Here is a 25,106-nt window from a genome sequence, read left to right as displayed (position 1 = left end):
TTGTTGTGTTGTCTGTCCAGAGACCTGCCTCACACCAAACCAGGGCAGGTACAAAAAGATATCTTCCAGAAATGTTGCTGTAGTTGATGAAGAGTATCAGCTGAACTGCTGCTAATACGGTTTCTCAAAAGCTCCTTTGGGGGTAGACAGGGGTGCTGATGAGGGGATGAACAGAAAGATCATATGCTGGCAGCTATGATCATCAGAATTATATACCTATGAAAAGTGCAATGACATGCCTTAATATGGATAAGAAAATTGGATTTCCCGAGGTAAGTTGCAGCTAGCCACGCTGCTGTGGACACACTATGACTGATCTGAGGCCAACTCACCATCTTGAACTATTCCTTCCAAGTATATTTACTTAGTGCTTGCAGATCAGCTACACTTCATGCTTACGGTACCTCACAAGCGGTCAAGTAGCCATGGCCAAGGTGGCAATGTTGAACAGTTTTGGTTAGGTTTAATTTTGCTACTTTTCAGAACTGAGCAGTAAAACCAAATGCCATCCACCAGGATTAATAAAATAATATCCTTGCCTGGCATGTTGCATTGTATAATCCCTTACTTAAATTTTGAACAAAAGAGACATTTAATCAGGGTTAAGACAGCAGGTGGGAAACTGTACCCACTGCTTACTGGTAAACAAAGCTTCACATGACCTGACTTCAGATCAATATATAAAAGGATGACTTCCACTGTATTGTATAGTTGGCAACTGTGCATCAGCAACACAGAGGAGCACTAGAGAAATTCCACCAGCAATGCCTCCGCTGCATCCACTGGATTCAACAGGAGGACCATCAAATAAACACTAGTTTCCTTCTTGAAGCCAACTCCACAAGCGTTCAGGCAAAAGTCCCACAAAATCAACTATAATGGACTAGACACCGTGTCCGGATGGCTGAAAAGTGTCTCCCCAACTCTTAAATGGCCAGCATTCCGGGGAGGATAAAGAAAACAGTACAAGGACACACCTGAAGCTCTCCTTGAAGTGTGGCAGCAGTGATATTAATGATTGGGAGAAGGTTGCGACCAATAGTTCAAAATAGCGATATCACGTCCATCAAGCTGCATCATGCTTCGAGTCCAAACACCTTAGTGATAAGGCAGAGCGACAGCAAAGAAGGAAAGACAAGGAAGCAAATCCTGCACTCCAGATCCCATTACCTCATGGGACGGCCTGCACCACGTATCCAAAGATCTGCAGGTCAAGAATCAGACTGTTCATTCGCATGAACGCTCATGGCAGAAACTCAACACAGAGTAGACGTCATCCTCAAATCAAGGGACAACCAATGATGACAGTTGGCAGTTATTCAATTTGTGAAATATTATTTTTTAAACTGGTTTTTAACCAGTTACACATGAGCATACACCCACAATTTTTTTAGAAATCCAATAAAACCCTAACTCAAATGCAACCCATCAAATATCCAATTGCCTTGCATTTTATGAAGCAAAAATGGTGTGCAGTCAAATGTATTGATACCAATAATTTTCGTGAACCACTGCCCACACGTGTCTCACATGTGCTATATGAATGGGAAGGCATTCATATCACATTTTTAGATGCATCCAATGTAAAATGTGCTAGAATATGAAACTGTACCCCATATCTAAAAACAAGTGTCCTCAAATCTTGCGTATTGTTACCTTCACAGAAATCAAATCAGTAAGTTATTACACAGCTTAAAATCTTCAACTTTCAGTTTATAGAAAATGAACCCATACATTCTCACAAATGCTTTTCATCCAGGTTCCAAGCTGATTGATTCCAAGTGTTTCTGCCTTCTCAAAGAAAGGGTGAAGATTTACATACGTGTCTTCATGACCTCAGAACATCCCAAAACACTTCACATAACAAGTACCTCAGTAGCTAAGTGTAGTCATTGTTGGAATACAAGAATCACAACACAGCAAGGTCCCATTATCAACAAGATAGTTATCAAATAATCAATATTGCTGTTTGAGGTTCAGAGTTTGAGCAGAAAACCAACAAGAACAATTCTGCTCATCTCCAAATAGTGCTGGGCATCTACTACATTCACCCGAGAAGGCAAACAGGACTTTGGCTCATTATCTCATCCAAAAGAGAGCACAGCACTCCCTCATTATTGCACAGAATTGTCAGCCTAGTTTACATATTCAAGTTTCTAGAGGGAGTCTTGAATAATGTAAACTTCTGACTTCGACAAGAGCACTGCCACTGAGCCAACAATGACAGCACTCATATTGGCCCATCACTTTACATCCGCTGAAGTCCGTAGTTCATACTGGACTCCCTCTTAAGTTATAAGGCCGCATTTATTGCTCATTTCTAAGTGTCCCAAAGAAGCAACAGACCTTCCGCTTGAACTGTTGCAGTCCTTGTCCTGATGGCACTCCACAATGAAATTTTCAGGATTTTCACTCAACAACAATGAAAAACAGCAGTCCATGTCTACACTATGTGTCTAGCAGACTTTTTCTTCCTACTGTTCAATACAAAAAAGGAAAATGAGACAATTCCCACCACAGCCCATTCCCCCATGGATCATATTCTAAAACCATGGTGGTCAAATGAAAGAAGCATGTTTGAAATACAACTTTGTGATTTTTGACTATATGACTGCAGTATTGCAAAGGCAGACAAAACAAATTTATGTCACAATGCTAAATTCAGAAAAATGAAAAAATAATGTTCAATCAGGATATTCCTGGGTTGGGAAAAATTGTTGTGCATCAACTAATTAACTTTCAAATCTGAACTGAATAAATACTTGAAAAAGAAAACTTGCAGGGCTAAGGGAAATGCGTGGGGGTGGGGTGGGGTGTGTGTGTGTGTGTGTGTGTGTGTGTGTGTGTGTGTGTGTGTGTGTGTGTGTGTGTGTGTGAGACTAATAAGCCAAATGGCCACCTCTGTGGTATATGATCCTATGATGTCCAAGTCAAAATGTTGGTGCAACTTGAAAAGATTTCATGGAGGTAATGATGCTCCCAAGGCCTTGCTCTCTTGTTCTTGTTGAAGGCTACAGAGCTGGAAGATAGTGTCAAAGTTAGCTGGAGGAGTTTCTATAATGCATCCTTTAGAAAGTACATGCTGCAGCCTTAGTTCACCAGTGGTAGATTTTGAGTTCAGTGGCACGGCTGCCATTCAAGTGAACTGCTTTTACATGGACAATATCAAACATTTCAAGCATTGTTGCAGATGCACCGATCCAGGAGAGTGGATCCATGACCTTTGGATAATGGGCAGGCTTTTGCCACTCAATGCAGCCTTCTGCTTTTCTTTTTTTTAGCTATGGTGTTCATTTGGCTGTTCCAGTTAAGTTTCTGCTCAATGAAAACCCACAGTAAGTGGAACATGCTTGAGAGAAACAGTTGACTTTGGACCTATGGTTCACAAAGCTTTTCCCCCCTGGGTGTTTTTCCTCATATCATGTCTGGGTCTGTCATGGACTAGTTGATTGAGATCAATAGCTATGATTAATCATGCGACTACTAGGATGGGAGAAGGCAAAATAGATGGACTGCGGTCGTTTTTCCTCTAGCAATTCCAGTGTTCAAGTGTGGGAGTAGACAATGACATTGCTGTTGAAAGTCAGAGTAAGTGACAGGTCTTTTTCATGCTGGAGATGGTCATTCACAGCACTTGAGTAGTGTGAAGTCACCTACTGCAATGTACTTAAAAACTTACTGGTTGAGCAGATATAATTTGATGGAGATGTTCAAATTCATGAGGAGACCAGATAGAGAGAGACTGTCCCCACTGCAAGAAAGGTCAAGAACCAGAGGACACAGATTTAGAGTGACTGGCAAAAGAACTAAAGGCAACATGAGGAAACATTTTTTACGCAGCAATTGTTCACAATCTGAACTTCCTGAAAGGGCAGTGGAGGTAAATTCAAACATGGCTTTCAAACAGGATTTGGATTCGCATCAGAAGGGAAAACATTTGCTGGGCCTCGGGAAAAAGTTGGGCAAGTGGGATTAACTAAACCGCCCTTGCAGAGAGCCGGCACGGGATCGATGGGCTGAATGGTACATTACAGAAAGATGCCATTCTAAGATGTGTGTTGTATTTCTGGCTGTCCAGAGTTTTAAAGGTGCCAAAAGCTGCATACAGCTCAGCTAATTCTTGAAAGCTTGTGGAAAAACTACAGAACGATGATTTTGCTCCTGAAAAATTCTAGCTTCAAGTAATAATATCAAGGATAGTGGAGAAAATCCTATTTTCCAACAGCGTAAAGGAAAACAAGAGTGCAGGACAGGAAACACAGTATGTTACAAATCCAGTACTGTACTTGACATCAGAATTATCTGTTGGACTATTCCCAACCAAAATGAGTGATACAAGTGCAGTGCCTGAGGCTAGAAGCATATGCTTGTGGGGAGATTCCCTTTACAGGCCGACTGCACCAGGATTGAGCTCAGCTGTGATGGCCTTATGGTTTAATAACCTGCCAACCTGCCAACATCTAATTAATTAATTAATGGTGCTGGCACTAAGATTTTAAATAGCCCCAAAGGCTTCTGCTTTTTTTATTACCTGCAATCTGCAGTCATATTCTAATTAATTCTGAAAGTTTTTTTATAATTTGTCATGCTGAAAGTTATTATATTAAACCCATAAAAGTCTCTGGCACAAGTCTTACAGGAGAGGTCAGCTCATTTGAACTTCATTTAAAAGGAGCAGCCATCGGGTAAGCACCCACTTGAGAGTACTTAACAAGCAAAACAATAGCCCCGAAAATATTTAGTTATTTTAAGTAGATCTAATTCCTTTGAGTGCTGAATGTCCTTTGCAACCTTTGAAATGTGTACTCTCTCAATTAGCAACTAGAAAAAGTATTGCTCAAAAAATTCTCCTATGGGGATATTGCTCACAGGAAAAAATTTTGGAAATCATTCAGAAAGCAGCGCAAGCCAAAAGAACTGAAATTTTCAATGTTTATGGAGAACTTAAACTTTATTCCAAATAAATGTTTTGTTTTGACAATTAGAACATAAACTGAAATGTAGATTCTGTATGTAACACCATTCTGAAGCTCAGCAGTTTCAACCAACCACTTTACTTTTTCAATTGGAATTCCCAAATGCACTGAACAAGACATCCTAATGTTAACTATCTATCTGAAGAACTTGCAATCAAAGTTTGCCGTTAATGCATAAGGTACTGCCATCAGTAAGATGCTTTTGACGTTATGATACACATGCTATACCAGGAAGCAGTCGATCACTGGCACGCATTGAATCCTTTGAACAATTTCCGAACCACTTCAGCAGGAAGGCATTTCTTCACTCTCAAAAAAAACCTACTAAAATTAGCCACTTACAATCTAATTCTGTTAATTCATAGTCATTCATTCAAATTCCAGGATCATTTGAATTCAAATTACTGGATAATTCAAATTTTGAGGGGCAATAAGCAACTTTGAATGGTCAGGGGTGGAGTCCCAAACCAAAACATATTTATTTCAGTTCTACTTTCAAAAAACACTTTTCTTGAGTTGACATATCCTAATCTACAGTATTTGTTCTTCAACCCCACAGTGTTGGTCCCCCCATTTCACCCAAGTCAAAGCGAATAAATGCTACACTAATCAAATTGGCAACTTTGAATATTATCTTTCCACCACTCCACTTTTTGGGGCATAAAAGGTCTAAACTTTCCTTCCATAACCTGACCAGCCCATTCACCAGCAGAAACTTTGATGTTCCAATGAACAGAAGCAACTACAATGGAGAGAGGTGAAGGGAGAAAAAGGATCAAACTGTACAATGCACCCCCCCACCACCCCCAAAACCTTTGGTGTGGGAGGGAGGGAGATAGAAATAGGAAAGACACTAGATGTGGTACAGTGAAGGTTCACTAGATTGGTCGCTGGGTGTAAGGGTTGTCCTGTGATGAGAGGTTGAGTAAATTACGTCTTTATTCTCGAGTTTAGAAGAATGAGAGGTGATCTCATTGAAACATGCAAGATTCTGATAGCGGATTGACAGAGTAGATATTATGGGGTTATATCCCCAAGTTGGGGAATCTAGAACACAGGAGCACAGTCTCGGGGGAGCTCATTTAAGACTGAGATTAGGAGAAATTTCTTCATTCAAAGGGTTGTAAATCTTTGGAATTTGCTACTCCAGAGGGTTATGGCTGCGCCGTCTTTGAGTATATTTTAAGGCTGAGATAGACAGGTTTTTGTTCTCTCAGGGAATCAAAGAATAGAATAAAGGGAGCAGGCAGGAAAGTGGAGCTGAAGCCCAAGATCAAGCATAACCGTATTGAACAGCAAAGCAGGCTTGATGTATGCTCCCAATTTCTTATGCCCGAGGCAAGATGACAGCACAAGGGGAGAGCAAGTGTGCAAGTGATACTCAGAAAAGGTGGTAAGGACACAGAGGTTGCAAAGAGATATAGACAGATTATGTGAGTAGGCAACAAGATGACAAATGGAATGTTGAACATATGAATTAGGAGGAGTAGGCCATCTGATCCCTCGAGCCTACTCCGCCATTCAATAAGATCATGGATGATCTGAAAGTGGCCTCAACTCCACATTCCGAATGCCCCCAACAACCTTTGACTCCCTTGTTGTCAAGCATCTATCTACCTCTGCCTTAAAAATATTCAATGATCAGCCTCCACCGCTCTCCAGGGAAGAGAGTTCCAAAGACTCTCAGCCCTCAGAGAAAAAATGTATTCTCATCTCCATCTTAAATGGGAGACTCCTTATTTTTAAACGGCCTAGTTCTAGTGTCCCACAAGGGGAAACATCCTTTCAGCATCCAACCTGTCAAGTCCCCTCAGGATCTTACATGTTCAAACAAAATCACCCCTCATTTTTCTAAACTCCAATGGATACAGGCCGAGCCAACCTTTCCTTTTAAGATAACCGCCCCTGCCGCCCATCCCAGGTTATCAGTCGATCTAATGCATTTATATCCTTTCTTGATTAAGCAGACCAAAACTGTACACAGAACTCCAGATATGGTCTCACCTACGCCCTAGACAACTGTAGCAAAACATTCCTACTTTTATATTCCATTTCCCTTGCAATAAACCACAACATTCCATTTGTCTTCCTAATCATTTACTGTACCTGCATGCTAACTTTTTGTGATTCATATCCCAGGACACCCTGATATCTCTGTACTGCAGAGTTATACAATCTGCCTCACTTAAATAACAGACGACTTTTCTTCCTGCAAAAGCAGACAAGTTCACACTTTCCCACATTATACTCCATCTGTCAATTTTTGCCCACTTAACCTATCTAAATCCCTTTGTAGACTCATGTCCGCTTCACAAATTACTCTACCTATCGTTGTGTCATCAGCAAATTTAGCAGCTATAGGTTCTGTCCCTTCTTCCAACTCATTGATATAAATTGTAAAGATCCAGCACTGATCCCTGTGACACTTCACTAATTACAGCTTGCCAACCTGAGAATGACCCATTATCCCTATTCTCTGCTTCTTGTTAGCTATCCAATTCTCTATCCATGCTAATATGTTACCCACTACATCGTGAGCTCTTATTTTGAACAGTAACCTTTCATTTACCACCTTATCAAATGCCTTTTGGAAATCCAAGTGCACCACATCTACAGGTTCTCCTTTATCCACATTGCTGCTACTTCCTCAAAGAACTCTAATAAATTAGTAAGTGCTCAGCTATAATCTCCTTAATAATAGATTGTAGCATGTTATTAATGACAGATGTGAGGCTAACTGGCCTGTAGTTTCCTGCTTTCTGAATCCTTCCTTTCTTGAATAGAGGAGTTGCATTCACTATTTTCCAATTTGATGGGATCAGACCAGAATTGAGGGAATCATGGAAAATGACAACAAACACATTTACTATCTCAGCAGCCACTTCTTTTAAGACACTTGGATGAAGTCCATTAGGCCCTGGGGACTTTTAGTTCTTAGTACCCTTTCCCTAGTGATTATAATTGTTTTACATTCCTCCCTCCCTTTCACCTCCTGATTCACAATTATTTCTGGAATGCAATTTGTATCCTTTACAGTGAACAAAATATCTGTTCAATTCATCCATCATTTCCTTATTTTCTCCTATTAATCCCCCAGACTTTCTCTCTAGAGGGTCAATGCTCACTTTGCTTATTATTTTCCTTTTTAAATACCTATAGAAACTCTTACTATCTGTTTTTATATTTCTAGCTAGTTTTCTCTCTTACTCCAATTCCCCTCCCCTTTTATTCATTCTTTGCTGTTCTTTATATTCTGTCCAATCTTCTGGCATGCTACTCACCTTTGTGGAATTGTATGCTTTTTCTTTCAATTTGATACTATCTTTAACTTCCTTCATTAGCCAAGGATGGTGCGTCCTTCCCTTAGTTCTTTCTTTCTCAGTGGAATACATCTTTTCCGAGTATTCTGAGATAGCTCCTTAAATGTCTGCCACGGCATCTCAATTAACCTATCCCTTAACTTAATTTCCCAGTTCACTTTAGCCATTTCTATCTTTATGCCCTCATAATGCCCTTAATTTAAATTTAAAACACTCGTCTTAAATCCACTCCTCTCTCCCTCAAACTGAATGTGAAATTCAATCATGTTATGATCATTGCTACCTAGGGGTGCCTTGACTACGAGACTATTAATTAATCCGGTTTCATTGCATGTTACCAGATCTAGCATAGCCCGCTCTCTGGTTGGTGCTAGGACATGCTGCTCTAAGAAACTGTCTTGAAAACGCCTTGAACTCCAGGATACCTTTGCCAAGCTGATTTGTCCAATCTATATGAAGATTGGAATCACCCATGATTATTGCCATACCCTTCTCACAAGCCTCCATTATTTCTTCCTGTATATTTGTCCTCAGGGTGGTTAGTGTTAGGGGGCCTATAAACCACTCTCACAAGTCACTTCTTCCCTTTACTATTTCTCATCTCTACTCAAACTGATTTGGCATCTTGATCTCCAGAACTAAGGTCATCTCTCTTTATTTTACCAATATCATCCTTAAATAGCAGAACTGCCCCTCCGCCTTTTCCTAGTTTCCTGCCCTTCCTAAATAACATGAATATTCAGGACCCAGTCTTTCATCATGCAGCCATGTCTCTTTAGTGGCCATCAGATCGTACTGACTTATTTCTATTTGCGCAGTCAATTCATCTGTTTTATTATGAATGCTACACGGATTCAGATACAGAACCTTTAGTTTTCTCTTTTTACTATTTTTGTAAAAATAGCCTTATGTCCCAGTGTACTCTTAGCTTGTAAACTCCATCCCTTCTTGTCACACTCTGATCATAATTTCTTTTATTCCTATCTTGCTCTCTTGCCTTGTCTTTCAATTTATCACATTTCCCAAATTTGATCCCTAGCCCCACTATCTAGCTTAAAGCCCTCTTTACCACCCTAATTTTAGTCGATGTTCAAAAAGACTTCGGTGTGCTCGGACAAAGATATACAAGTTAGCATGCAGGGGGAGGCAATGGTGTAGCAGTATTGTCACTGGTAATGCTCTGGGGAGGCCTAGGTTTGAATCCCGCCACAGCAGATGGTAGAATTTGAGTTCAATAAAAATCTGGATGATTTTTACTCTAATGATGACCATGAAACCATTGTCGATTATTGTAAAAAACCCATCTAGTTCACTAATGTCCTTTAGGGAAGGAAATCTGCTGTCCTTACCTGGTCTGGCCTACATGTGACTCCAGACCCACAGCAATGTGGTTGACTCTTAAATGCCCTCTGAACAAGGGCAATTTGGGGTGGGCAATAAATGCTTGCCTAGCCAGCGACACCCACATCCCATGAACGAATAAAAAAAAATGTGCAGCAGCAATTAGGAAGGCAAATGGCACACTGGCCCTTATTGCAAGGGGATTGAAGTAAAAGAATAAGGAAGTCTTGCTACAATTGTACAGGGGTTTGGTGAGACCACATCTTGAATGCTTTATGCAGTTTTGGCCTCTACATTTAAGAAAGGATATACTTGCATTGGAGTTGGTACAGTGAAAGTTCTCCAAATTGGTCCCTGAGATGAGGGAGTTGTCCTAAAATGAGATAAGGTGAATAAATTGGGCTTATATTTTTTGAAGTTTGGAAGAGTAAGAGGTAATTTCATTGAAACCTAGAAAATTCTGAAGGGGCTTGATAGGGTAGACACAGAGATTGTTTCCGCTGATCAGGAAATCTAAAACTAGGGGGCACAGTCTCAGGATAAGAGGCCAATCATTTAGGACTGAGATGAGGGGAAATTGCTTCACTCAAAGGGATATGAATCTTTAGAATTCTCTACCCCAGATGGTTGTGGATACTCCACTGTTGAATACATTTAAGATTGGGATAGATAGGTTTTTGGTCTCTCAGGGAATTAAGGAATATGAGGAATGGACAGGAAAATGGAATTGAAGCTCAAGATCAGCCATGATTGTATTAAATGGGGGAAGCAGGTTCAACGGGCCATATGGTATACTCCTGCTTCTACTTCTTGTGTTCTATTGTAAGGCAGGCACATTTATAATCCCTTCCATGATTACTGTAAATTTTATATATGCTCTATAGTTTTAACAGCTATCTAATTTTGCTGTTTCAAAAATCATGACATTACAATAGGTGCTTGGTTAATTTTCTGCACTATTTTAATAGCATTATTATTTACATTGAATATTTATAGCACAGAAGGAGGCCACTATTTGTGCCAACCAGAACAGCAGTGTCATCGCACTTATTCTATTTCACAAAGCCAGGTGGTGAAGGATAGAACTTCAGTCTAATCTTTTATTTACAAAGATATACATTATTGACATACCGACCACCTGAACACAATCAAATATTAAATTATTATACAATTAATACCACTTTCCAGCTCTTGGTCACTAGCCCAGTAGTTGTGGCACTTCCAAGGTCATTTTTTAAATTGCAAGCAAGGTTCCTGTCTCTACTACCTCTTTGGGACAGTGAGTTCCAGATCAAACCACCTTCTCGGTGAAAGAATTTTTCCTCAAATCATTATAACAAATCAAAAGGATGGTAGCCTACAAGGAAGTGACTGATGTATAATCTAGAAAAAGCATTCATGAATCACTCATACTTCACTTATGTGGTTGCCATCTGAACTCTGGAATGCATTGCTAACTGCCAACGAATCAAAACATTGATGCTTCTGTGTGTATTTGTTGGTAGATTTTCCCAAAAAAACTGAAAAATATTTCAATTTGTAATATCATTCATTTTTTTTGGAATCATTCTAATTTTAGCTCCTGCCACCACTCTCAGTCAATTCTTTCCAACTGAAAGGGCTGGATAGACAGAACAGTCTCCTAGGACGATAGTTGAATGTTATTAGGTTTTGTTACTTATTAGTATAAGGACAGTTTCTGATCTTTCTCCTTTCTATACAGAAGTTCAAACTTGGGTGTCTTGCTCCAAGCAGTTGTGCATTATACATAATATAATCTACTTATCCAGTTCTCATTTTGACATCCTCTCAGACTGCTGGATTTTTTCCAGTAAGTCACAATATCAAAATAATTTCCACCTTCTAATAGGTCTGGCTGTAGGAAATCCAATTTGTAATAACATCTTGGGAGGCATAATACTAAAAATAACTGTAAAGAAATTAAGTCTTTATCATGCCGTTATGAAACTTGTAATTAATTCTGCATCAAAAGCTGTAAATTTGGCAAGTAGTGGGCCAAACTATGCATTAGAACACACTTCAATTGTGGTTTCAATTGGACTGTTCATGATTATAAATGCATGATTCAAACCGGTACTATCTTAAACAAAAATGCAAAAGACAATGCAACGTCCAGAAAATTAGGGGAACATCATCCTAACTTTACATAAATGAAAGTCAGAAGATGTCTTAATTTACACTATATAATACTTGGACCTAATAGTCAATTATTTAGCTTAACTATAAATTCTAACATTCAGTTTTATAACTCTTATATGCTGCAGGCATAAAGTCTTACAAATGCACTCTGTTCCACTGGGGGCAATCTTGCTATGTAAGATGGTAACATTATACCACATATTCTGCCAACCAATGAGTCATACTTCACTTGCCGTCTCTTTTAGCCCAAAGCTTTACTTACACAGTGAACAGCTGAATGTATTTTCAGAAATGCATTTTGTGCAAAAGAAAAGAACACCATCATATCCATTATATAACTGAGTTCCTTTTCAGATTTAGGTGGATCATAAAAAGTCTGATTGAATTTTGCTTGCTGAAGAGCATATACTACTCAGATACACATTTGTAAGAATATGCAGTCTGCTCACATACATTAGCTTATACAGCCCATATATTGCTCTGTCCCAATTCCTGGTTAAATAAAACTGAGAAGTCTTAGCTACCAATAAATTTATCACAATAGCAGGATTCCTAGTCATAAACCCGATCAAATAAACAGCACAGCAGCAACTTGGTTCGCCACCAAAATCTGGACGATTGAGGGCTGAGGTCAGGAGAAAAGAATGACATGCTCAGTGGGATGAATTCACAGTGAAGGGTGGGAATGTAGACAAGTAAAAAGACATTGCTTGAAAAGAACGAACTTGCATTAATATAGAGGCCTTGACAACATCAGACTCAATGAAGATGCATGAATCAAAGCAATTTTAACTCTCGCTTCAAGACAAAAAAAATTACAATATGGAAGTAGTTTGAAAATCAAAAGATTCCAAAGGAGAACAATTGAAGAAATATTGGTGCTAAATGAAGAATTTCTAGTGACTTGAAAGTATAATGAGGGAAGAGCACCTAATGCAATGCCAGATTCATATTCAACACAAGAATCTGAAAATTTAAAAGTATCATTCACATTTGACAGAAAGATGTATTTGAACTGAAATTTTGCTTGTGTTTAAAACTTGTCAAATGAAGTCTAGTTAAACTAACTTTTGAACAGTCCCTTGATGGTTCAGCTGGTAACTGGATGGTCTAATGAAGAACAGCCACGGAACAGGAGAGACCCCGACTATCCATGTTAAATCAGCTAATGCCTGCTAAAATGTCAGTTGCCTCAGTATAACCTCTAACCTCAGTGACTTTGGACAAGGGAGAAATTAAACATCCAATGTTCCCAACTCAAAATGCTATCTGCGGATATCTGTGAAATGAATTTAGGCAGCCTCAACCCAGTTCCAGTTGTGCACAAACACAAAACTGACCTCTAATTTGGAACTGATTGGCAATATCACTCAGCAAGATCCAAGCATGACTGGTGTAAGGGAAACTGCTTCAATGATGCAGTAGAAGGTGCTGTCCTGAAGCACATTATTGAACAGTAGATAGACGGAGCTTCACTGTGCATCAAGTTGTGCTACATCTGACGCGAAGGTGCTCCACGTCGATACTGGTTATTTCAGTGGAAAGTTTTCCATTTTCACGGCAGTAATTCTCTCACTTTAATTAACACATTTCCTTTTTTTAAAAAAAAGCCAGAAGATAGATTTGGGTTTGACTGTGGTGCCCTCCCCTCTTCTGCTTCTCCAAATAGGCCAACATTCACTGACCCATCACACATCAATACCAAGCGTTTGAGGCAGACACCAGGTAGCAGGCCTGCATCTGCGCAGATGTATGGCAGTGTGAATGGGCATATCTAAGGAAGGATTGGAGAATACTCATTTAAATTTGAATAAAGAAATAACTTGCATTTATACAGTGCCTAAGGTAATCCCAAAATGTTTAAAGCCAATGAAATAATACTGAAGTGTAGTGCGGCATCAACCATTTGCACAAGGCAAGATTGCACAAAAAGCAATATGACAATAACCAGATATCTGTTTTAATCATGTTGGCTGACAAATAAATATTGGCCAGGACACCAGGTAAAACTCTCCTGCTCTTCTTCAAAATAGTGCCATGAATCGTTTACATCCATCTGAAAGGGCAGATATGGCCTCATTTTAAATTCTCATCTGATGACGGCACCTCCAACAGTGCAACATTTTCCCAGCGTCAGCCTAGATTTTGTACTCAGTCTATGGAGAGGGATTTGGACCCACTACTTGTGACTCAGAGGCAAGAATACTATTACTAAGCAACAGCCAACACCTGTAAGGATATATAGGGAATGCCACCCAATGTTAAGGACAATAAGTCGTAAGTTCCTGCAACTTGGTATTTTAAGCTATTCACACAAAAGTCTATCTCAAAGCCAATTGTTAATCACCAGTACTGATGAGATGGCCCAAGCAGTAACTTCTGTGGACAGAAAAGAGCAAGTAAACTTATCCTGCCTTGAGAAAGGGATGGAACGTTCTCTACTTAAAATGAAGAATCAGTGGTTTCTGTATTTCATCAACTTAGAAGATCCAACTCTAGCATCATAGTTTCTTAAACATCTGTCACCTCATAACAAATAATCCACAGAATCATTACAGTGCAGAAAGCCATTCAGCCCATTGAGTCTGTGCTGGCTCTCTGAAAGAGCATCCTACCTAGTCCCACTCCCCTGCCTTATCCCCGTAACCTACAGATGGTGGAAGAAAATCAGAGAAGTAATTGGAGGACTTCTACCTTCACCACTGAAAAAAGCACAAGACTCCCAAATTGGCAAGTACTTTTTTTTCCAGCAAATTTTGCTTCCAACAAGATGAGGTACCCTTGAGCTGCAGGATGGAGCAATTTCATTTCAGACACCTGGGAGGGGTGGAATTTTACCACCTCTTTGGATGGGGTGGGGTGAGTATGAGGGTAACTAGAAAAAAAAGTGATGTCAGTCAGGAATGCCGGTGTGTTCCAATCTCCTCACGCTTTTCCCAGAAGCAGTTTCTATACTCTGATGGCAGCCCAGCTAGCAAAGAGGGAAGCCAATTCAGGTTGTGTGAATATCTAGTTCGTAATTCATATGCTTTAGAATATAACTTTTAGTTTTAGGAATTAAAATTTTAACTGCATGTGGTAAGAATCCTGAACGAAGTTCAATTCAAACAAGCTTAGAGTTTAAGGCACTTAAAAGGTTGGGACCATATAGAGGTTCACATCTAGAAAGGTAAGATTATAAAGTGGCAGGTGGGCTTACTTAGCGAAGGAACTGGAGACATCACTTCTGCAGCTATCCCAGTGAAAGGAGAAGTTATTCATGTGGTTTCCTAGAACTAAGGAAAGCTTTGCATTTCTACCTGGAAACAGGCCATGACATTTTAAGCCACTGCACAAGAGTTGCAGAGAAGCCCATGCTGGACCTGTGGAATCCAGAGTCATGAGGTTGGTAAAAAAGAAATTAGAGGGTCACTTAGGCAAAAGCTAATGGAAGGACACCAGTGAAATCTTGTACCTTGGCAAATTAGCTGGAACACTGTAGAGATATCAGAATGAATTCCAGAGAGCAGTGATATACCTTTTGCGTTGCTCCCAAGAAAATTGAATGAACCTTAAAGATTTCATAAGATAAGGGAACTCTTGGGGTGCAAAACAGAAAACAGAACTGTGTTTAAGCAAGTGTATTTGAGCTATAATGTTAAGCTTGTTTTGTCAGTTCATCAACTCATAGGAGGCAAGTGCAAAGTGGAAAGCCGAGGTGAGGGTGTCATGTAAGTAACATCAATCCGTATATTAACAGTGTAAATTGACAAGCCTGAAGTCATCCACAGGTAGAGGCTTGCAACCGCATGATTATCACTGGTGACCAATGGCACGGATAATGCTAGCGGTGAAGAAGTGGTTACCGTTTCCTCCAGTTGTTTTGCACCTCCATTTTTTCTTGTCCCCTCTCAGCCCATTCACCTCAGTAGCACTCTCACTGCAGACACAGTGAAGGCTGCCAGCTGCCCTCGCAATCGCTGCAATGAAGCGCCCTTCTGCCTCCTCAATCCGCCCAATGTCCCAAATTGGATAGGGGTACCCTAGATGCCTTCTTTAATTGGATGCTTTCTAGGAGATTATACCAACAGTCTTGTTGCTGTGCTGAGCAGATTACTGACCTGAAAAAGGCATTTTCAGGACAGCAGGGCCAAAGGTGGGGAAATTCAGCCTAGTGTCAAAAATAAGCACTTTCAGGTGAAACTACCACTGCCTCTGACACCAAAATATGATTCCTAATAGACCACGATTACATTTCTACTTCCTGAGTTTGAATTGGACAACAGTTTTGTGCCTATGCTGAGACAGCTACTCTCCAAGCAAGCCAGAAAATTTTTGATGGCCACTGCATTTTCCAGCAACCATGGTTGCATAGTCAGTAATAATGGTGTGAAGCTTTGTTACTGGCTTTCTGTACAAATATTTTGGATGCAAATACAGGAACAGTAGCTCTCTCTGGAGGTCTGCCTTAAACATCAGCAACTCTTATGCTGCTGCTTCAGTCAAATTTTGTATAACCGTTTTGTCCAGCAATAGTTCTCACATTTTAGAGGATACCTTCCGGCATGGATTAGGTGATCCTACTTAGGCCCAGTGCTTACATAGCTTGGGACAACGTGAAATCCTGAAGCAAAAGGTTTGTTCTGTAGTTTGCCAAATAGAGGTTTAATATTTGGTCTGTGGTCAGATATAGGCTGCCAAAGGTGACAAACAGGGAAGTTTTATCAAGGATTCTCACACTTCTAACAGTTTTTGCGAGCCATCCCCACCATTTGTTTACAACAGTGTAGATAGGATGTGATTACCTAGCCAAGGAACTGAACGTTCGTAACTGGAAACTTCTTGAATTCTTAAAGCTGAGCCAGTTGAGAGAGTAATTTGGAATAAACATCGAAGGAAGAACAACTTTCATCATGTAATTCAGCATCAAGAAGATTCAAAGTCAGACAAGGCAACTCAAAGGAAGTGACTAAGTAAAACGAAACTTGGGTTTTAAAAGCCTAGGATTATCAGAGGAAGGAAAGGCTGGGGATGCCAAAAATAAAAAGGGCTGTTTTTTAAGTTGCTACATGACTATCACATCACAGTTGTTGGAACAGATGCTATCTGCAAAGAGAAGAAAAAAACTCTTCTGTTGGAATTGAAGACTTTCATACTTACATAGTAACTTTAGAAACAAAGATGCCGGCAGAAATGCAAACACTGAAGTTTTAATTTAACAGCAGGACTTGCAACTACAAATTAAGGGGCCAAAATAAATTGAGCTTCCTTGCACCTGCTGCATCAGCAGTGGACAAAATCTTTCAAACAAAACTAGCGTCTAACTTCCTACCTTCAGTGGCGACTGCTGAAGAACAGTTTTTGATTTCTTTGGATGTGGTGGACCAGCTGCTGTAGAAGAGTGTGTTGCCTTTGATGATTTTTCAGGGGTAAAGTGTTTTTGATCCATTTCTGATTGGCCCAGTCGCTGACCACCCGCTGGAAAGGGGATAAGCACAGGACTTTCATTTTGTTTCGTGGATGAGGCACCGTGGTCCGAAACCTCACAACGTTCTGAAGGAGGACCTGGCTCAGGAGCAGCAGGCTGTGCTGAACCATCACTTGGCTTTTTTGATGGCTCTGAGCTGATCTGTTCAATTGGCAATTTGCTTTCATCTTTCTTTTGGAAAGGGTCTGTAATGTCTTTACTGTGTTCTTGTGTCAAATCCATTGGTGGCACTTTCTTTTCAGCAAAAACCTCCACAGTTTTGCTTGAGTTAATCTCTGTGCTCAACCCATCAGGACTAGAATCCTCCAGAGAATGAACAGAGCCTGGTTCAGATGGAGAGCCATCAACAACCTCAATCAGTACGGTTTTGGATTCAGATTTGTTCGCTGGCTGTTTGTCAGAAATTGCTGCCAAATCCATTGGTTCATTTTGTCCATCCACAGTGAATCTCCTCAAAACATACCTGTATGAAAGAAAGATAAAGAATTAAAGGCTAGGTTAAATATTTAGCTCTGCTAACCACTGAAACTGTTTAGTAGGGCAGTATCTGAATTAGCTAATGCTGTGAGGCAAGAGTATTACTTTCAAAAAACTAAGCAACAAGGTGGTTGAAACAGTATTGCTCTGCTTGGAATGCTATTTAACTTAAAATACTAGTGTTGTATTAAGATATATATATTTAACATCTTAGGATGTATAAACAAGGTAACTTGACCCATGCAAATAAAGATGAGGGCAGAAAATGGAGACCAAAGTCAAAAGTCTAGAAGCAATCATATGATCGTTGGAAGCAGAGTTATTTATTTCATTCAAACATGTCCTCAAACAATGTCTTTTTGGCCCATTTTTTTTTCCATCAGCCACAAAAGGCTACCAGGTGGCTTGGCTCAGTTGGTTGCCCCGAATCAAAAGGTTGTGGGATGAAAGCCCACTCCAAGACTTCAGCACGTAATCTCAACTGACACTTCAGTGAAATATTAGTAGAGTAATACATTGCCAGAAGTTCTATTCTTCGGTTGGAATGTTGAATTGTCCACCTGCTAGCATAGACTTTAAAATCTGGCAGCACTACTCAAGGCAAGGAGTTCTCTCAATGTACTGACTAGCATTCCTGCCTCAACCGCACTGTGACAAATAGATCAACCGGTCATTCATTCATCATCACTGCTTTCTGTGGATCTTTCTGTGCTCAAAATTTCAGTCATGCTTCCACAAATAACAGTCACCATTTCAAAGTAGCCCATAAAGTTCAATAAAAACTAAAGCCTTTTTCCTCATTTCTTTTCACTTCTAGGCAGTGCAGTGTATTGATGGAACTGTATCAATTATCTCAAAAGGAGTGTCAAAGAGGAAAGTCAACAGCAACAATGAATCACAGAGCCCCCAAAAAATGAAGCAACAGGATCCAAGTGTATAACTGCCAAAATTTCACATTACTTACAGCAAATTGCACTGTTTCAAAGTCAAGAATGGTAATTATGACATCTATTGTCAATTGTGTCTCAAAGTAGTGCTTCCAACATTGTTAATATCTGCCATTTGAAAGTCTGCTGTATGAGGATAAGCACTTGCTTCCCCAGGCCATTGAAAAGTCTTGTCACAATATTCAGCCTGATAACACTGTGCAACTGGCATGACCCACAGGTGGTGGCACAAACTGACTCACTAGTCCGAGGCAAACCCTGTATTTTACTCCAGGATTTTGCCCAAATGATCTCCGTCGAGCATCCAAGACCTTGAGATTGAGATTCTGAGTCAGTATCCACTTCTACAGTCGATGAGCTGCTGTCCCACTCACCACCTGTAAAACAGAATGCTACTTTGCCACAGATCCTTCTAAAGCTCAGCAACCAGTACTTTGTACAACTGTGAATGGGGCAAGGGTTCTTCCAAAGCTTGGTTGCAATCTGTATTGCTGTGAACAGAATAAAACAACATTTGTAGGACAGATTACATAGCAAAATATATTGCTGTAACAACATTCATTTTTTTTTAAACTAAATTAACACTGCAAACAGTGCATACAAAAACATTGTGATTTTTATTCTCAAATGCTACACAAGACTGTAGCAAAGGTGGCTGCATTAGTGCAGTTTATACAAAAGCTTCAGTTGAGATTTTTCTGATTCTTGATGTAAATGGGTTTATTTCCTTACCTCCTTCTCCAATGCCTTTTAGTTCCTTGATACTTTTCCAAATCCATTTCAGCTAGATTGGAACTATTCAGCATGATTCAGATGTGGCATCTTCAATTCTGGAGCACTCTTTCATATATTAAGCTTCTTATCCTGCGGCCTCCTTAAACCTCAATATATCCATGTAGATGATGCTTCTCTTTGTGCCAGTTGCAGAGAAATTATTTTCTCCATGTTGTCTTTGAACCTGTACTCCTTTCCAAAGTATGTAAGGCACAAAGTACTTGCTTAATATAATGTAAAAGTGCTTATTGCACCACTGGAATATGCAAGGAATAATAACGTTAGTGCACAATGTCTCTACGTATACAGATATTGTGTTTCTCATTTTTCATTTAGTCCAACACTGAATTACATCAGTCTTAGTTCATTGATATTAATGCCTTTTCTTTGTGACCTAAAGCACAGATGCAGTTGATCATTTTACAACTGAGGTGTTTCCTTCTCTTTGAAGGAACTTTGCTCATAAATAACCTTAGGGAAGGTTTCTTTTCTCTGAAGAAAAGTCGTAGGGGACTTGAAACGTTAACTCTGTTTCTCTCTTCACAGACGCTGTTAGACCTGCTGAGTATTTCTTGCATTTTCTGTTTTTGTTTCAGATTTACAGCATCTGCAGTATTTTGCTTTCATTTACTTTGCTTTTTTCTTTTCTCTCCTTGGTCTACAAGACTTCTGGAAAATTTCAAGGCATGCTGGAGAGAAAGGCAAAGAAAGGAAAAGCGCTGGGCTGTCTAAACAAGAATAATTAGGTCAACACAGGCAAGCGACGTAACCTCTTCTTTTGCTGAGTTAGAGGTATGTTAAACAAACCAGGATGCCCAAGACACATGGTGATGGGGCCACTGTGGTTTAAAGAACTTCCTTGAGGTAAGCAGGCTGACCAAAATGGCTGTGTATGAAGGACTGTCAGAATGAGATCTTGCAGACTCAGGTCTCCAATGACCTTATTGAAGTCTGCGTATCAGCCACGATACTGGTGTGCACCCAAGTTCAATACCAAAAGCACGGAAAATGGACTCCAAGAAATTTTAACTTATAGAAATCAGTTCTCTACGTAAACGTAAGAGAAAGGAGAAACCAAATAGCTAAATTAATGGGACAAATTAATAGGTCAAGACTGCACAAAAGACATGTTTTGAAGGTAAAAAGGTTTCACAATAAACAAGATCCATCTATGTCCGCCCCCAATGACTGGAGTCAACTGAATGCACATAAAAATAGATATAAATTAAAACTTTGCAGCCGAGTGAGAAAGGCAATTGAGAAGGAAGAGGCAGCCATGGCAAGAGTAATGGGTCACCCACTAGGCTACAGGATAGAACTGTCAACATTGCATACCAAACTAGGGGTTGCATGTTTGATACCTTATTACCTTATTTCCAAAATAAACAAATAATTTTCTAAGTATTTTAACCTTTTAACAAAAGCATTTACATGTTTTAAAACCATAAAGGATATTGATTTGGAATTCTTGATGGCAAAGTTTAGTTCACCAGGACTATAATATCTCATTCTGATTCTAAACATCAAGTACCATCGTCAAATCAGTAGCGGTCATGTATTAGGGTTACAGTAGTGGACTCGCAAACCTAGCAGTCAAACCCTATTAATGCAAGTTATGAAAGTCAATTCAATAAACCTGGTGATTTGTGGCTATAGTTTAGAAAAATTACATCAAACTGCCAGGTTTTTGTGTAAATGTTAAATGGATACTATGTAGTCTGACCAAATACATGACTAGTCCACACAGTGTAGCTGACTCTTAACACTCTCTGAAGTGACCCAGCAAGTCACTTGGTTGTAAAAATTGACTGTGAAACATGAGCAGTTCAAGAAGGTGGCCTACCACTAGTTTCTGGGCACAACTAGGGATGGGCAATAAATGCATCCATGCCAGCTCAGCCACATTCCAAAAACATGATGGTTCATTAGCTTTGTGATTTTTGTCCAGTGTGTTGGAACTTGGTAGAGTTACTATACTTCATTTTCTGAAATTGCATTCAACCATGCAAATATGGCAGAAAATAAAATACAATGCTTTTGAGAATTTATCCTGAAAATTTAATTACATTCCACCTGCCAACTGAAGTATATAATCCGTCCCAAGGCTGTCAAGTATCAGGATTTTCTTTTAACACGTACCATATGAAGAAATGAAATAAGGATTACGCGGAAACATATGGAGCCCATTACTACTTTTCAAAACAGGTTAATTCACTTAAAAGCAAGTCATATAAGAGCAAGTTTCATTTAAGAGCAAGTCTTACTTCCCCACCCTGCTCCCGTTGATTGCTACAGCACTGCATGCTGTTTCACTTATAAACATGCTTTTCTTTCAGCTCCACAACACCCTTCAGTAATCAAATATGCCCTTGCCTCATTTCGTCCTGTAGTGAGTGCCATTAATCAATCCAGCTTTCCACAAAAGCCTTACTACTAATAGCCGACTCTTTAAAAAGATAATCTGGGTCATCTCATTTCAATAGTTTAGGATTTGTCTAATTAGATATCAAAACTGTCAGCTATCAAGCAAGTTAATTTTATTTACCATACTGTACTCCAAGTTACTCTGAGTAAGATACTGAAAAATAACTCTTTTACAATACTTAAGTACCTCATAAAGAACTATTTTAATTATCAGCAAGTTTTGCTGGGAAATACTGCTCGCAGCAATATGCCATATACAATCCGCAGCAAATGGGTCTTTTTAATAACAGAAACTGTTGTGAATATAGAGCAGGTCAGTGTGAAAGGAGGAAAGACAGATTCATGTTTCAGTTAAAGACCCTAAATCAGAATGGTGTCTGTTGAAAAGTCTCCACCTGAAACATGAACTTGTTTGTTCTCTTTTCAGCCAAGTCCCCCCCCCCCCGCCAAACCAAAACAGTTTTCCTCTAATAGTTCTGTGGCAGGGCCAAAAATCCTGAACTACACATTTTAGTTACAAATGGTTGACATCTATTTATTATGATTACTTCCTGCTAATCACAGAGGTGGAGATCATAGCTTCAGCAGTAACAGTTTTCACTGAAATATAATTGCTCAAGTACAGTTGGCTCCTTACCTAATTATGGCACCACCACCAGTGAGTCCAAGTGATTTTAGAGTGGTTGTCTTTAATGCAGATTCACCAGTTATCTGAAACAGGCCACAAAGTGAAAGAGCGTGTATTAAAAAATAAGATTTCAAAAATAATTACTTCCATTAACTCTCTATATAAATTTTTCCTGTATAAATAATAACCCATACAACATGGCTTCAATCAAACACTGGTTAAAATCACAATTTCCTGTTTTAAGATCATTGAAGAGAGCCTTCAGTGAGAAGCAGACACACCCATCTCTACATGCTTTCATATTATGAGTGTTGTTCAGTATTATAATTTTAGATGGGGGTCTATGATTACTAATCCATTTGAAAAGGGGTCCTTCAACCCAAGAGGGTAGAGAACCACTGCCGCAAAAGGGAAAAAAAAAGTATTTTCACAGTATGGATGTGTATTTCTCAGTACTCATCCTAACAACAGTATAAGGAGGTACTATAAATTGTGTCAACCCACATAACACAGCTACTGAAATAGAACTGGTACTGTGTCACAAAGGCTAGGGAAAATTGGGGTATGAGATGCTAAGTAAACTCCAGCTACACTTCCTCAACCTCACACCTCATTCCCAACCTTAGAAAAGTATCCTTTATTTCATCAACGTCACATTTTCCTTCCCTTTGCAAGCCACCATTGTAACATTTTGAAGGCAGTTTAGTGCTAAGTTATGGGAAATTCTAAGCTCTGGATTGCAACTAGGATTAGATTAAAACTACATAATTAATTTCAATTTGGATTCCTTACAGTCAGCCAGTGAATCTATCTGGCCTGGCACCAATCTTCATTTCAAAGATGAAAAAACATTGTTTTAACCCACTATGTGTCATAGCTCTAAAATTTATAAGCACCAAACCTAAACTCCTGAATGCAATTTTATCAAATTTTTACAAGTATCAAAAGTTGTTACCAGGTGGTGCTATGCTGAATTGACCTAGAAAAATAGCAAATTTCATACTTCTAAAGGGAATAAATCTGAACTACGATAATACTAAGAACTTGAAGTTATACCGCACTGTAAGCGCACCAATATTCAACCAGCCCACATGGAAATTCCTTATCTTCTATCTTAGCAGAGGTATTGATTTGGTTAGAATTTAAACTGGTTAAGACTAAAATAGTAAATAAAGAATTTTATCTGAAATAAACGTCCGAACATCATTATTTTACAGCAGAGCTACATGTTTCTCAGGACACACTTTTGTAATGCACAGTAATACTTTCATGTCATGTATACCAAAGTGTCAATTTGCATTAAGGATTTAATATCAGACAATTCCTTCATGTTACATATAAGCAAAGATTTATTGCAAGCCAAGCAGCACTCTTGGAAACATTTTAAGCCTAGAATTCACCTCTGTTATGCCACACATCAACGACAACTTGCATCTATATAGCACCTTTAATGGAATAAAATGTCCCAAAGTGCTCCACGGGAGTATTATCAGACAAAATATGACCTCGAGCCACGTGAAATATTTGGACGGGTGAGGTAAGTTTTAAGGAACAACTTCAAAGGAGGAGGTAAAAAGTTGGAGAGGCTTAGAGAGGGATTTCCAGTTTTTAGGACCCAGATAGCTGAAGGCACAACCACAAATTATGGGGCAAAGCAAAGTGGGGACGGACAAGAGGCCAGATGGGAGGAACAGTGCCCCTGGAGGGATGTAGGAGGTTAGAGTTTAGAAGGGGTGAGGCCATGAAAAGATTTGAACACGATGGCTGCTTAACCGGGAGCCATTAGAAGTCAATGAGTATAGGGGTGATGGGTGAACAGGACTTGGTGTGAGTTACGATACAGACAACAGAGTTTTGGTTGAGCTCAAGTTCACAAAAAGTTGAAGATGCAAGGCTGGCTCAGAGAGCATTGGAATAGTTATGGTTTGAGTTAACCAAAGCACAGATGAGGGCTTCAGCAGCAGAGAGGCAGAGGCAGAAACAGGTCATATTAGAGATGAAAATAGACAGTCTTGGTGATGATGATGACTTGGAGGTCAGAAGTTCATGCCCAGAGTCAAATAGGACACCAAACTTGCAAAACAGTATGGTTCAGTCTCAGACAGTGACCCAGGATGCAGATGGAATCAGCTCCAACATGCTTAATGTGAAAGGAATTTTATTTCTCCTTCCATATTATGAAACCAAATTACAATATTTAGCAGTGACATTTAAAGAATGGCTAGGTATCATTTGATGAAGCCGCACCAGTCATTTCAAACACCCCAATTATTTTTACAGCCATGTCTCAGAGGTCTTAAATTCTGAAAAGGAATCCAACTATCCAACCTGCAAACCAAAGCTTCGCAATGTGGTGTGACGCATTCCTTTCCTGTAAATCGTTTCCTTATTATGGCCAGAGTAGAGCCTTCTAAGCACACACTGTTAGGTATTTACCAATTTTTTTTATTATTAGTTTTATTATCTGTCTCTAACTTGGCAACCATTTGAATGATCTCTGTTGAAGCATTCAAATTGGCAAACAGCTACAACTTTGGAGGTTGGAAACATCCAAAGATGTCAAACAAAATAAATCTTAGCCAGTTACTACAG

At 39.4% G+C, this 25,106-nt stretch overlaps 1 protein-coding gene across 3 annotated transcripts in view; it reads right to left on the bottom strand.

Annotated features, from left to right (window-relative positions):
- Positions 1–25,106, bottom strand: part of aspscr1 (ASPSCR1 tether for SLC2A4, UBX domain containing) — a 205,092-nt gene that overhangs the window by 116,189 nt on the left and 63,797 nt on the right. For all 3 annotated transcript variants that reach the window (XM_041217161.1, XM_041217159.1, XM_041217160.1), the window contains 2 exons: positions 22,524–22,597; positions 17,109–17,727 (listed from right to left, as the gene is read on the bottom strand). In XM_041217161.1, coding sequence (XP_041073095.1) covers positions 17,109–17,727; positions 22,524–22,597 — 693 coding nt within the window. The remainder of the gene's footprint in view (positions 1–17,108; positions 17,728–22,523; positions 22,598–25,106) is intronic.

Source organism: Carcharodon carcharias, chromosome 22, assembly GCF_017639515.1.
Source record: "Carcharodon carcharias isolate sCarCar2 chromosome 22, sCarCar2.pri, whole genome shotgun sequence".
In the NCBI taxonomy this organism is placed as follows: Eukaryota; Metazoa; Chordata; class Chondrichthyes; order Lamniformes; family Lamnidae; genus Carcharodon; species Carcharodon carcharias.
This window is presented reverse-complemented; position numbering and strand designations above follow the sequence as displayed.